At 32.5% G+C, this 12619-nt stretch overlaps 2 protein-coding genes across 2 annotated transcripts; both read right to left on the bottom strand.

Moving 5' to 3' along the window:
• Positions 1–4742: 4742 nt before the first annotated feature.
• Positions 4743–6105, bottom strand: LOC105176647 (long-chain-alcohol O-fatty-acyltransferase). The gene has a single exon (XM_011099516.3). The coding sequence runs from the start codon at positions 5883–5885 to the stop codon at positions 4824–4826; it is 1062 nt and encodes a 353-aa protein (XP_011097818.2). The 5' UTR covers positions 5886–6105; the 3' UTR covers positions 4743–4823.
• Positions 6106–7082: 977 nt separating this feature from the next.
• Positions 7083–9636, bottom strand: LOC105176646 (rho GDP-dissociation inhibitor 1). Its single transcript, XM_011099515.3, has 6 exons — positions 9379–9636; positions 9023–9281; positions 8855–8921; positions 8107–8325; positions 7833–7957; positions 7083–7570 (listed from the first exon to the last, which is right to left on the bottom strand). Exons 2-6 carry the CDS (start codon positions 9224–9226, stop codon positions 7493–7495), a joined length of 693 nt encoding a protein of 230 aa, XP_011097817.1. The 5' UTR covers positions 9227–9281; positions 9379–9636; the 3' UTR covers positions 7083–7492.
• Positions 9637–12619: the final 2983 nt, after the last annotated feature.

Raw genomic sequence — 12619 nt, 5'->3', positions numbered from 1 at the left:
GACAAAGGATTAAGGTTCACACACTCCAATTACAAGGTTTTCGTGTTACGCCATAATTTTTTTACAGAGCTCGACTCATTTACACCTCTAGAATGGTGCAAGAGATTGAAGTTTGAGAAGTATATTAGAATACATGCCCAGTTTGAAATTGAGAGAGCTTGGCTAAGTTCATACGAAAGACAAGAATTAATTGGGATTATAAGAAGGTATGATCGATAGATATATAAAAATTTAAATTAAATTAAGGATAAGTTCAAGAATATATATATATATATATATATATATCTATCTACGTCTACATGGACTAGTGCATGCTAATCGCAATCTTCTACCCTGAATTTTATCGAATTGGAACATTTTATTTTAAATTTTACTTCATCTTTTATTTCAATTAACATATACACACTTGGTGGATAAAATCTTGACAAAAAAAATGGATCTAAAGGGGGCCAAGCGCCCTCAGGTTCTGTAATTCTTTTTAAAATATACATAATTTTTTTTTTTTATATATTAGCTTCGCCAAATTATTTTAGTTGTCTTCGGCGATATGAACTCGATGCATATGTATAATTTGTAGACGTCCTCAAACTTTCACTTTTAAATTTGGCGCTAATCTTCACTTCTAAATCCGTCTCTAAATCCGACTCTTGAAGATTGAAATCTTATGACTAACATTATTATGTTTCTTGTGTTTCACTTTAACAAAAGAAGAAACTTCTGGGTTTGTATCAGGTTTCATCACACTACAAACAAATCAATTATTTTTATGCTATAAATTCAGACAAAATCGATGTGAAAATTTAAATTTCAATCCCGATTAATCAATATTTGTCATAATTTTACATATGACCAGAATATGTGCTGCAGTTTTTAAACTTTAGCAAATATTTTAACATCATTTACAAAAACAACGACTGATAGCTGTTACGTAGTTGTTATTAATTGATCTACTAATCGTAATAAAAAAAAATATATTCTTTTCTAATTTAAGTCATATTTGTCTCCATGCACGTGCATTAGGTGGGGGCAATAACATCGTGTTGCAAGAAAGTGTAAGGGATTAAAAAAGATGTTACGTCGTGGGATGGGAAGAGTCGTGTTTTTAGTTTATATATTAAATCTTGACTTGGGCGTTGAAAGTGTGAGCGCTATTTGTTTGCATGTGGAAGCAATGGTCTATAAATTGTGTTAAAATCGTTCTTTGTTTTCTCATATCCAACTCTTACTAGCTGCAGCACTTGGGCAAGAAGAAATGGCTGCCAAGAGTTTGATTTTTCTAGGACTTGTCTTTGCTATAATTCTTGTTGTCTCTTCCCATGTTGTTTCGGCTCGTAACGACCCCGGCCTCCCTCAAACTGGTGAGTACTCTCTTGCTCAAATTAAGTTTTGATCGCGTTGAATTAATTATCAACGTAACTTGTTATTATTATCTATTCGTGAATAAATTAACATGGAAAGACGTATGAGAATAATTTGGTTATAAAAATACTTATTTGATCTGTCATAAATCCATACCGAGTTGATCAGAGTTAAATATGAATTTTTTTCTAATTTTTTTTGTTAATATTAACAAATTTGGTGAATTTTGACTAATGAATGGACTTATTAATTTGCTAGATTAAAGCAAATATCAGAGATGCTAAATGTAATTTTCCAAACTACAGGAGGTCTACATGTAATTGCACCAAACCTCAGGAGAGGGGAGTGTAATAAGCCCTTTAATCTAGGAAAAAATGCAAGCAACCCCCTGTGATATTGCAAATGAGCAAAGTACCGCCTTATGAATTCTTTTTAACAATTTACCCTCTTGTATTTTTTAAAATGATACCTCTCTAGATAGGGGCTAAATTATTATTATTTTTTTATAAGAGATAATATGCTCATTTACAATATCACAAGGGAATAGATTGCATTAATCTAATAGTAAAATCAAAATAAAGATAAATTAGTTCTTACATGTCGAATCTTTTCTCGTCTTGCATAAATTTTGATTGTATTACTCATATTTGTGAAGAGGGCGACGTGCAAGTGGACGGATGGCATGACCACCACCATCACTACCACCACCACTGCCACTACCCCCACTGCCAAGAGCTAGAGGCCGACGGGGATCATACTGAGGCTCAAAGCCATGAAGAAGCTGGAAAGAAAGCTGCCAAATCAAGCGATGGTGCAGAAGTAGACGGACACTACAAGCACAAACCAAAGAAGTGCAAACATTGGCCACATTGCTAAGGTTGCTCGAAAGCCCGACTACTCATAATATATACTGTTTGTAATGACTTATGGTTAATTGGTGTTTGAGGTCAAAATAAAACTGTCATGAGCTCAGGAGAGTTCTCGTTTGATTATGGTTTGGTGATTAATATGTAGTGTTTGAAGTATTGGTTGCAATACTATGTAGTTTGGCTGTATGCATACTATTTAAGTGAATAAAGGTGTCTTTATGTTAGGTTCTTTTTTTCTTTTTGGATATTACACAAAGTTGTATTTATATTCAGATTCGGTCGAGTAGAGTCCGAACTAGAGTTTCTCCAAACGTTTATATTGCAATGGAAACATATAATAAATGTGTATTTATATTCAGATTCGGTCAAGTGGGGTTCGAACTAGAATTTCTCTAAATATTTAGCTTACCAAAAAAGTAACAATGCTCCTATTTGTTAACATTAGACATTGTTGTATTCGGTTTTCACTAGAATGTAAAAAATTATGGTGTGAGATAAAAAAAAAATAAATTATAAAGAGACACAAAATATAATAAGGTGAGGAAAAAGAAAGAAGTATGTGAGGTAAAAAAAAAAAGGGAATTGTAGGGTAAAATAAAAAAAAAGAATATATATATATATATATATATAATTATGGGTTTATTAAAAATATGAAAGCTTGTAAGAAAAAATAAATATGGGGCATTTGAGATAGAAAAAATTAATTGTAATAGCATTTATTAAAATTATGGAAGTTTGTGAGGGCAAAAAATATGATCATGAGAGAGAAAAATAGAATAGTGGTTTAAGAGAAAAAAAATAAAAAATAATTAAAAAGTATTAAAATTACTATTATGGACAATTTTTTTTAAAGAATAAAATGAACGAAAAGAGGGTACGATCAATGGATTTTCTTTTATAATAATATAGATATTTACAATCGTCTTTTTTTTGGGTTAATGAAAAATAGAATAGATTTTAAAATAATTAGCCATCATGGTACATTATTTCTGCGTGCATATAATAAATAATTTTTTATATTTTAAAATATATTATAAATAATAGTAGAATATATGTAGACAAATACATTATATAAAAAGAAAAAAGAAATAAAAGAAAATTAAGATCAGTTGAAGGTCATTTTTAGTCTACAAAATATTGGTGTGACGACGTCATTAACAGCTGTTTGTGAGTGTCAATGATTTTTTTTTTATATATTAGTATAGATATAGATAAAGAAAAGCAGCACAAATAAGAGTTTGATCAAATTAGTTCGGAATAAACAAAATAAAATCAGTTCAATTACTCTTTTTACAGTAGTCTGTTCGATGTACCTTTGAGTGTTAATGGCAACGAGAGTTGTTGACCCCTAAATTATAAGTTGGCTTAACAAAAGTTGTATGTCGCTCCCAATCAACTTTTACAACTTTTGTTGATAAAATTAAAAATATTTAGTTGCTTCGTCAAATATTTCAACCTCGTTTGTTTTTTCATTTCTCATTTATATTTCCAAATATTCCCAATTTTTACTAATATTTAATTTATAATTATTTTTACAATTTATTCTCACCACAGGAGGAGTAGAACAATGCAAATATACCTTAATATGTTTAATTTTTATGATTTAGTGCAGAAATCAGTAGAAAACAAAATTACAGACAAAGACACAAAATTTAGGCTTGAATCTTTTTGAAAGTTTTGGGCCTGCGGTAGATGTAGTTGGGTTAGAAGAACTTCTGGGCTTAAGCAATGCAGAAGATCCAGTTTTTTGGGCTTTGGGCCCAAACCTCAGCCTCATCACAATTCCAGTATAAAATTTTCTAATAGTTGTTAATTTTTAGGACTTATTTAAGTAAAAATAAAAAAAAAAGGAATTTTATTTTTGTATTAATTTTTAAAATAAATCAATAAAAGCTGATTTCGACTTGATTTGTTAAACTCACGGAATCAAACTTGAACAAAAATTTTTATTCTATAAACTTTGAAGCACGACTCGAATTCGATACGATTAGTACAAAAATAAATAAATTATACTTAAATATATCAAATTACTTGAGCTTGATTTATATTTGATCTAATTAAAGCTTGTTTGAACTTGATTATATCATTAATCAAACTAAATTCAAATACAAAAATTTGAAGCTCGATAATAATTCAAACTAGTTTGAACGATATGTACTCGCCTCGATTCAAATTATTTATATGGGACTAGTTTGTTGGAAAATTCTTATCAAAATTAAGTTTGGGCGAACCGAACCAATTATATAGTAAGTATGATATGTTTGTTATGTGATTAATCATTTTACTTGAACTGTACACTAATCACATGACAAGTCAATTACACTTATCATATATTTGATTTCGATTTGATTAAACCCAACCAGAGTTAGAATTTTCTCCATTTTTAATATAGAAATCACTAGAAAACAAAAATTATACCGATGATGGGTGTCACTTATTTTCTTGTTTTAGGAAAAAAGAAGAAAAGAATTAGTGATGCAAGGATGAGAAAGTTAAGGAGATAAGGATTACACCTTTGAAAGTAAAGAAACGTTCCATGGATTCAAATTTCCATCACTTTCAGACATTGAAAGTAGATACAAAAATTCATACAACTTATGAGGTACTAATTAAATTATGCCCCACCCTTTCAGCTATAAATCGAGCTATCATTGAGTACTCATTAATTGCCCTCGTATCTATACCGTTCCTAGTCACTTGTGGGAAGAACAGCCAAGCACCTGTCACCACCGCAAACCCCACCGTCAGCGTCCCCGAAACCGCCCTGTGCAGCTGCCACCGCCCGCCCACCGCTTTCTTCAACGCCACCTCCGCCGCCACGCAAACCCCGTGTAGAACAAAGAACCCCGTTACCTCCCACGTGGGGCTGGCACGTGACATGTAATAGTAAATCACCTCATGCATGAGACCCGACACCAAGAAAGTCGCCAAGATCGCCGGTGCCAGCGCCCAACTACTCCTCCCGAGAATACGCGTAGAGATACGGCGTACGGGGTGGTATACTGTGGGGCGTAGAATGCTGGTGACCATGAGATTCCACCTACGGCCCCAGAAATCTTGAAGCGACGTGGCTAAATACGGCTCGTCGAACTGCGGCTCCAGCTCCACCCCAAGAAGGGCTCGCGCCGGCAGGGCTGTAATGGAGAGTATCAGCTCCACGCCGAGGTAGACGTGGCAGCAATACAGAGCTGTGATCAGATACGGGTGTAGAAATTCCCTGTACTTGTATAAAGCGACGATCACCGCTAGAAGGCCGCATTTGAGTGGAAGAAGAATCGGACGTTTGTGATCCGATGAGGATTCGGGAGATGGGGTCTGTTTGGTTTTGATGGGGAGGAGGCCGACGGAGATGAAACGGAGGAGGGCCAGCGGTGGAGTGGCGGAGAGAGGGCCTTGATTGAAAGAGAAGAGGAGGAGCTTGAAGTTGCCGAGCCAAACAAGGTAGAAGATGGTGGGGCCGCCCAGATGGATGGAGGAGAGGCGGAGGGGGAGGGTGGTGAAGAGGTAGATGACGGGGAGGACAGAGAGGAGCCTGGCGGCGCCGCTGGGGATCCGGGCGGCGATTTGGTGGCAGAAAATTAGAGACACGATGGCTGTTAGCCAGATCTCGGTGAGAGCTTGGATCTCAGGGTCGACCATGACTGGTTTCTTGGACATAGTGATGCTGGCATGGCGGTCGGAACTCCACTATCTTAATATATTGTCTTAAACACACAACTATGGGTCCACAACAATGCAGTGGGATGATTAAAATAGTTTTAAGACCGCTCCAGCCGCTTTTAATCAAATTGAGTCGAATAATTTACTATGATTTGTTGAATAAATTAAAATTTTAATTTATAATAAAATCGTATTGCAGCTATTGATATGATTTGATTTTGATTTAGTATTAAAAAATGATCGTTGAAATCGAAAGGTTAATTTTTTAAATTATATATATATAATAATTTAATAAAATTAATTAATTATTTAGACGATTTTAATATTCAATTAATAGAAACCCAAAATACAAGTTGTTGAACGTGTACATCGCAAAGCTCATTTTTAAAAGTTGAATTTGTTGGTCGTGCTATTTTTAAGGGTGGTTCAGACATTTTAGCCACGACAAATATTATTACCATAGTTTTATTCATGGTAAATAACTTTTTCTTGGTATTAAATCTATATTTTTGCATTGGTTTTTATTTAATTGTGATTAATAAAAATTATTTACCATAAATTTTAATCCATAACTATTAAAATTGTAGTTTATAATATTTTTTTTCTAGTGAAATTAAAAAAAGTCTGTAACTTTTTATTTTTCAAAGAAATAAAAATTAGAGATGAAAATGATTTCTGTTGGAGAAACATCACTTTCAAAAACTCATAATCAAACTTCTCAAAACATACAACAACCTTTGTAACTTTATGGTATAGCTACGGATTGGCGAGTTCATATTTGGAAAACTGATATTTCTTAACGGTCGTATTTGAATTGGCGAGTTCATATTTGTAACTTTGTGGCTCCTTATTCCTTAGGCACAAGGAGATTTTATTTGTTGGTGTAGACGTTCTGTGGAGTGTGGAGTTTTGTTGCTGTCTATGGCGCTTTCGGACTAATAAGTTTCACCTAACATCAATTTGAGTTTGCTCGATTTGTTCATTTGTGATCTTATAATGCAATCACATTCTTTGGTCGAATTGTTGTTTTTGTTGTATTTTTTATTCATCCACTAAGGCAGTCTGGTTTAAAATAATGATATTCTGCTGCCCACATTAATATAATTAATGTGTATATTTTTTTTAAAATTTGCGAACAACATATATAGTACAAAATTTGGCGATAAAACCTAAAAAAGCCACTTTATTAATTACGAAAAAAAGATGAAGTTGTTTAATTTACAATGCTCTAATTTCTGATACGCACTTCTTATAACCTGCAAATAACTAGATCAATTTGCATACTCCAGTAGGGAAGATTAACCCCCGAGCTCTCTCGACAACCTAGTTGTGTTACATGTCAATCTCGTCATGACTCCTAACTTCAATTTCTTTTCAGACACACTCTATAATACTCAAACTACAAATACGTACGTATGCATATCTAATGTTGTAACTGTCTGGACGAAAATAAACTAGCGCAACAACTAACAAAGAGCTCAGACTCGCAGAACATTTTGATGAAAATTAAAGAACAAGATAAACAAAAAAAATAGGTAGAGAAGACTAAAATGTTGTTGATCGACAATGAGTAGTTGAGGTTGAGGTTGTCCGAATTGTGCAACCTATGTGGAGGGCCAGTCTTTCTGGATGTCGAAAGTGTAGTTGATCTCTAGGTAGCACTTGTTGTCATCGTCAACGAACTGAGTATGCAAAATGAAAGTATAATATTTTCAGGATGTACTGATTTTGGCATGTAATGACATATTTTTTGTTTCATGTAGCACATGAACAAGAATAAAAGCAAAATATAATGAAAAGCTATCTAGACCAGTAATTTAGATCGATTGTTGTAAATTGATATTATATTTTATGTTATACTTTACATATACACGTGGTGTATGTTGAATGGAGTACAAGATAATAGTAACTTGGTGCAGAAATATATTCGATATAGTAATATACCTTTGATTTTGCTGAATATGATCCTCTAGCAAACATTCCAGAGGGAGTAGTCTCTTCCGGCATTTCATGTGTGTACGGCTCTACCTGAGGGCTGAATGTTCCCAGCATTTCTTTCGTGCTATCAACTGTGCATACATATGAAATAAGAACTATAATTTTCCCACACATACATGCAAGAAAGTATCTTAAGACTTGAAATTTAAATACACTCTCTCTGTCTCTCTTTTTAATTTAATTATGACGAAAACTTAGAAAAACATATATAAATACATACCTTTGAGTCCGGTCTTCCAGACAGTATTAATGTACTTGAGGCCACAAACAATGTCGTTGTTGACCTTAATGGAAAATCTCAGCCGGTAACGGCAGCCTTCCTTGAGTGTAAACCACAATCCTTTAGGGTTCTCACCCTCTGGGATTGGTAGCACGATGTCTGATCGTTCCGGAGATAGGATTGTGAGGCTCAAGATTTTTACGTCTGGTTCTTGGTTCTCTGAAAATTCTCAAGAATGAATCTTTCATAAATACATTAATTCAAAAATTTTACACACGTGTCACATACGTAGAGTAGAATATAAAACGAACTATAAGCACAAAAGTAAATAGAAAAAACCTCTATTTTAAAAACATGATATGCTATATACATATATATATATATATCATTTTAAAAATATCACGATTTTTCTCATGATAATTCTCTTTATTAAGAAAGGTAAATTACGTCCACACTCACTACGATTGAATCTAATTATACAAACACATTTTATCTTAATCTTTGCCAAAAGTGCAAGTCAACCCCAGATAACATAGTTATAATTACAAGTATATCTTCTATATATAGAGATAAATTTTACAAGTACACCCCTTGAGATAACCTAATTATACCAACACTCCCTAAGAGATGTACTTGTAATTTTGTAGAGAATGTGAGTGCTTATATAATTAGACTGTAATCTCAACGGAATATCAATGAATTTGCTGAAAAAAAAAAAAAAAGGGGGAAAGGATGGAAATGGAATTACCTTCAACAACAATAGCATCAACACTTCCAAGAAGTTGTTCTTTCCACCTCCTCAAGCTCTCATCATCCTAAAATTAATCAAATGAAAATCCATGCAAGAATTCTACATGCAATAAGACCAAAACAAACTAAGTAATGATGTCATGATCATGCATGTAAGTAAACAGACCTTATCCTTCTCAAGATGTTCTTTGATGCTCACTTTGGGACCCAACTCAATGTTAGCCGCCAGTTCGTCATCATCCTCAGTTGCGTAACTCGACGGCTGTCTGCTTATCCGCCCTTCCGAATCAGACGCTACGTCCGGATCTTGCGCTCTGTTCGACTCGCTGTCTGAATTATCCATTTCCTTCTTCTTTCCATCAGATTCCATCCTCGTACGTTCATCCAACACAAAACACACTACAGCTCAATATCCCCCAGAAATCCTATAATCATATATACATCACAATATTGTTAATCAAGAAACCCCCCCCCCCCCTTCTTTTTTCAAAATCAAGAATCAATATATACATACATACGTACCAAGAAAGCTGGGAAAATTGAGACTCTTGGGGTGAGAGATTTGGAGATTTTAACGTTGCATGACTTCTGTAAGAAAATTAAACTGCATGCAGAAAGAAAAAAAGAAAAATGATGATGAGCGGGTGATTAATTGTGATGGGAAAAGGGTAAAGAGTTGATGGTTCTTGATTTGTGGTGATCCGATGTGTGTTAAGGGAAGAATGTAGTGCAAAATTTGTGTGCAGATGGATGCGGTTTTTGCATGAAATTATTATATATGAGAAGCGGAATGTCGGCCAAGAATTGCGCCCTTTTACTCTTTCTTCTCAATTTTTGGTTGCCAATCAAAGGAAAGTAGTTATGTCCAAGACCCCGTTGATATGGAAGAAATCCAGAAATCCCCCGCCAAAGATTGTGATACACGTGCATTGACCGCAAGTAGGGATCTAAAAATTGTGTGTTTTTTTTTTTTATAATTTTGCCCCTCCTTCTCCCAGTTTAATGTTGCAACCAATTATATATTATCTAATATATATAATTTAAAATTTTAAAATAATATGTAAATATTATATTAAAAATATTAATATAATTTTATATTAAAATAATATTATTTTTAAAACATAATTAAATCAATTAGAATTATTTTTTTTAAAAAAAAAGCGCCGGCGTGTAGAAGGGCTCCCTTATCCCTGAGCGACGCGCAGCCACACCCTTCGTCGCCCCCTCACCCTTGGGCGATGTCGCAATGGGCTACGCCGTCGCCCTCAACCTCTGGGTGATGGCAGACAATAAAGGCAGCAGGAGGGTTGAGGGAGAGAAGAGTCACACTCATCAAGTAAGTCATGCATGACCAACCACTTCCTTAGCTGCTTCAAAATTCCGACAGCAGCTCAATTACATCGAGCCTCTCCAAAGTTTCTATGATCAGAAGGCGAAAAGAAGAAGCTTCACCTAGTCAGCTGGTCTTTTTTGCACAACACAAGGGATGCGGTTAGTTGAATCGATTTCAAAGGCTTGATAAAGCTTTGGCATGACGTACGCGTGGGAAGGTTAGCAAGGGAAGGAGGGTGATTGTAGGGTCTAACCAGCTGAGCCTCTCCGACTCCGCTTTAGTCATTAAGAAGCCGATGAGCCAGACCGGTGAAGCAAGCCAACTGATGACCCGACTCACTCAAAGAATGGATGAGAAGCATAAAATCCCTGTACATCGTTTCATTTTTCGTTTCTCGCAAGTAGGAATCGAACCAGCGCTAGCGGATCAAGTCACAAGCTTATAGACAGGGAGAAGTGGAGGGGTTTGATTATTATTTTTTAAATAATAATTTTATTTTTATAAATTATAATTATAATAATTATAATGTATTATTTTTATTATAAACAGATTTATTTTTATAAATTGTAATAATTCATATAATATAATTACATCCAACATATCATTCAACTCATTTTCTAAAGCGACATAGGACAAAAAAACTCCTAAAAAATATCTGATTGGCATTGTCATGCTATTTTTCGATTAAAAATTAAAATTTCGGCCACCGGAGGAGTAATATTAATTTTGAAACTTAATAGACTTAAAAAATGGATATAATTATCAGACTCAAATCAATATTGAGAATATTTAACGGACTGAAAAAATAATCTTTTTCATATGAAATTTTAATAGGCTTAGGTTGATTGGAGGGGCATTCCAGTTATTATTTTTAAAAAAAATAAGCTCAGATTGACCAGGAGCAGTGTGACTCATTATTCATAACATAGAGTTAATTTTTTATAGGAAATTTTTTGATATTTTTTCATATCACATAGGGTCAAAATGAATTTAAATCGTTATGTATATATTGCATGCATTCTATTTTAATATTTTTAAGTGAATTGTTTTTTTGTTTTAAATTTTATTGTAATTTCTGTTCCATTTGATATTTATTTGGGGGGTGGTTTTATAAGATCAAGAAAGATGCTTTATTTAAATTGAATCTACCAATATTTTTTTCTTTTCTTCATGTTATAGAAATAACAATTAAAGATGAAAAAATAAAAATAAATTTTTAGGTTGAGGCGTGGATATTTCATTTATTGTACTTTAGATTTTGCTAAATTTAATTTTTAATAACTTTAATGAGAGATATATATATATATTATAATATTAAAAAAAATACCCTTTACACTCATAAATAATGATTAATAATATCGTTGCATTAATTTTTAAATATAATAATTGGATTCTTAATTAAATAATTTTAAGAATTAATTTTAGTGAAAATGACCCCACATATAGAAATCTTTTATTGTATTGACAATACCTTTATTTATCGATTTATATATTTTATTTTTATTTATAAAATATCTTAAAATATTTATTATATATATGGAAAAACAACATACCACTAGTTTAAAAAATAAAAGTGTATTTCAAAGGTAAACAGAGAAGACAAAGAACTAATACTCATATTTAACCTAAAAACGTACTTACATAGTGTTTGTATTTATTTTTTAAATATTTTGTTGTATTTTATAGAGATAAATAAGTATGTATTATAAATAGTATATATGTATAAATTTATTTTTAGATATAATTTAAAATAAGTATTGTATGTTTGAGATTGTGTTTCGGGAGAAAAACTATATATTATCAAATTATATTTTTTATATATATATTTATGTCAAATAAAAAAAAATACCAAATAAAGTGTTTTTACATGAAGGTAAACATGGGACGGTGCATTCTGAAGATGGACTGAAAATAAAACCAAATGGCTTTGTTTGGTTTTGTGTTTTCGCATTTCCCGAGACAAGATAAAATACACTCAATGTTTGTTTTTGTATTTTTACACCTTATCTGCGTGTTTTTCTATTTTTCAACTTTCTATATATAATATATATACACATTTATATATATATATATATACATAATATAAAACAAACATGATTTGACAATAAATAGTAATTTTTGTCTCCCAAAAGTACAACATTAAACATAAAATACTTATATATATATAAAAATATATTGTTTGACAATGAACAGTAATTTTTGTCTCCCAAATCTCAATATCAAACCTACACCACTTATTTTAAAATATTTTAAATTTTCTCAAAACACAAATCCAAACACATAATTTATTTTCAACACACACTCACTTATCTCTATTTTTCTCTCTGTATTTCTAAAACACAAAACAAAACAACTAAAATACAAATCCAAACATAACGAATGTTTTCTTAACAAATACATAGGTATATTTCTTCTTTTGTTTTTTCTTAT

Source organism: Sesamum indicum, linkage group LG13 (assembly GCF_026168435.1).
Source record: "Sesamum indicum cultivar Baizhima isolate 11 linkage group LG13, ASM2616843v1, whole genome shotgun sequence".
NCBI lineage: Eukaryota > Viridiplantae > Streptophyta > Magnoliopsida > Lamiales > Pedaliaceae > Sesamum > Sesamum indicum.
This window is presented reverse-complemented; position numbering and strand designations above follow the sequence as displayed.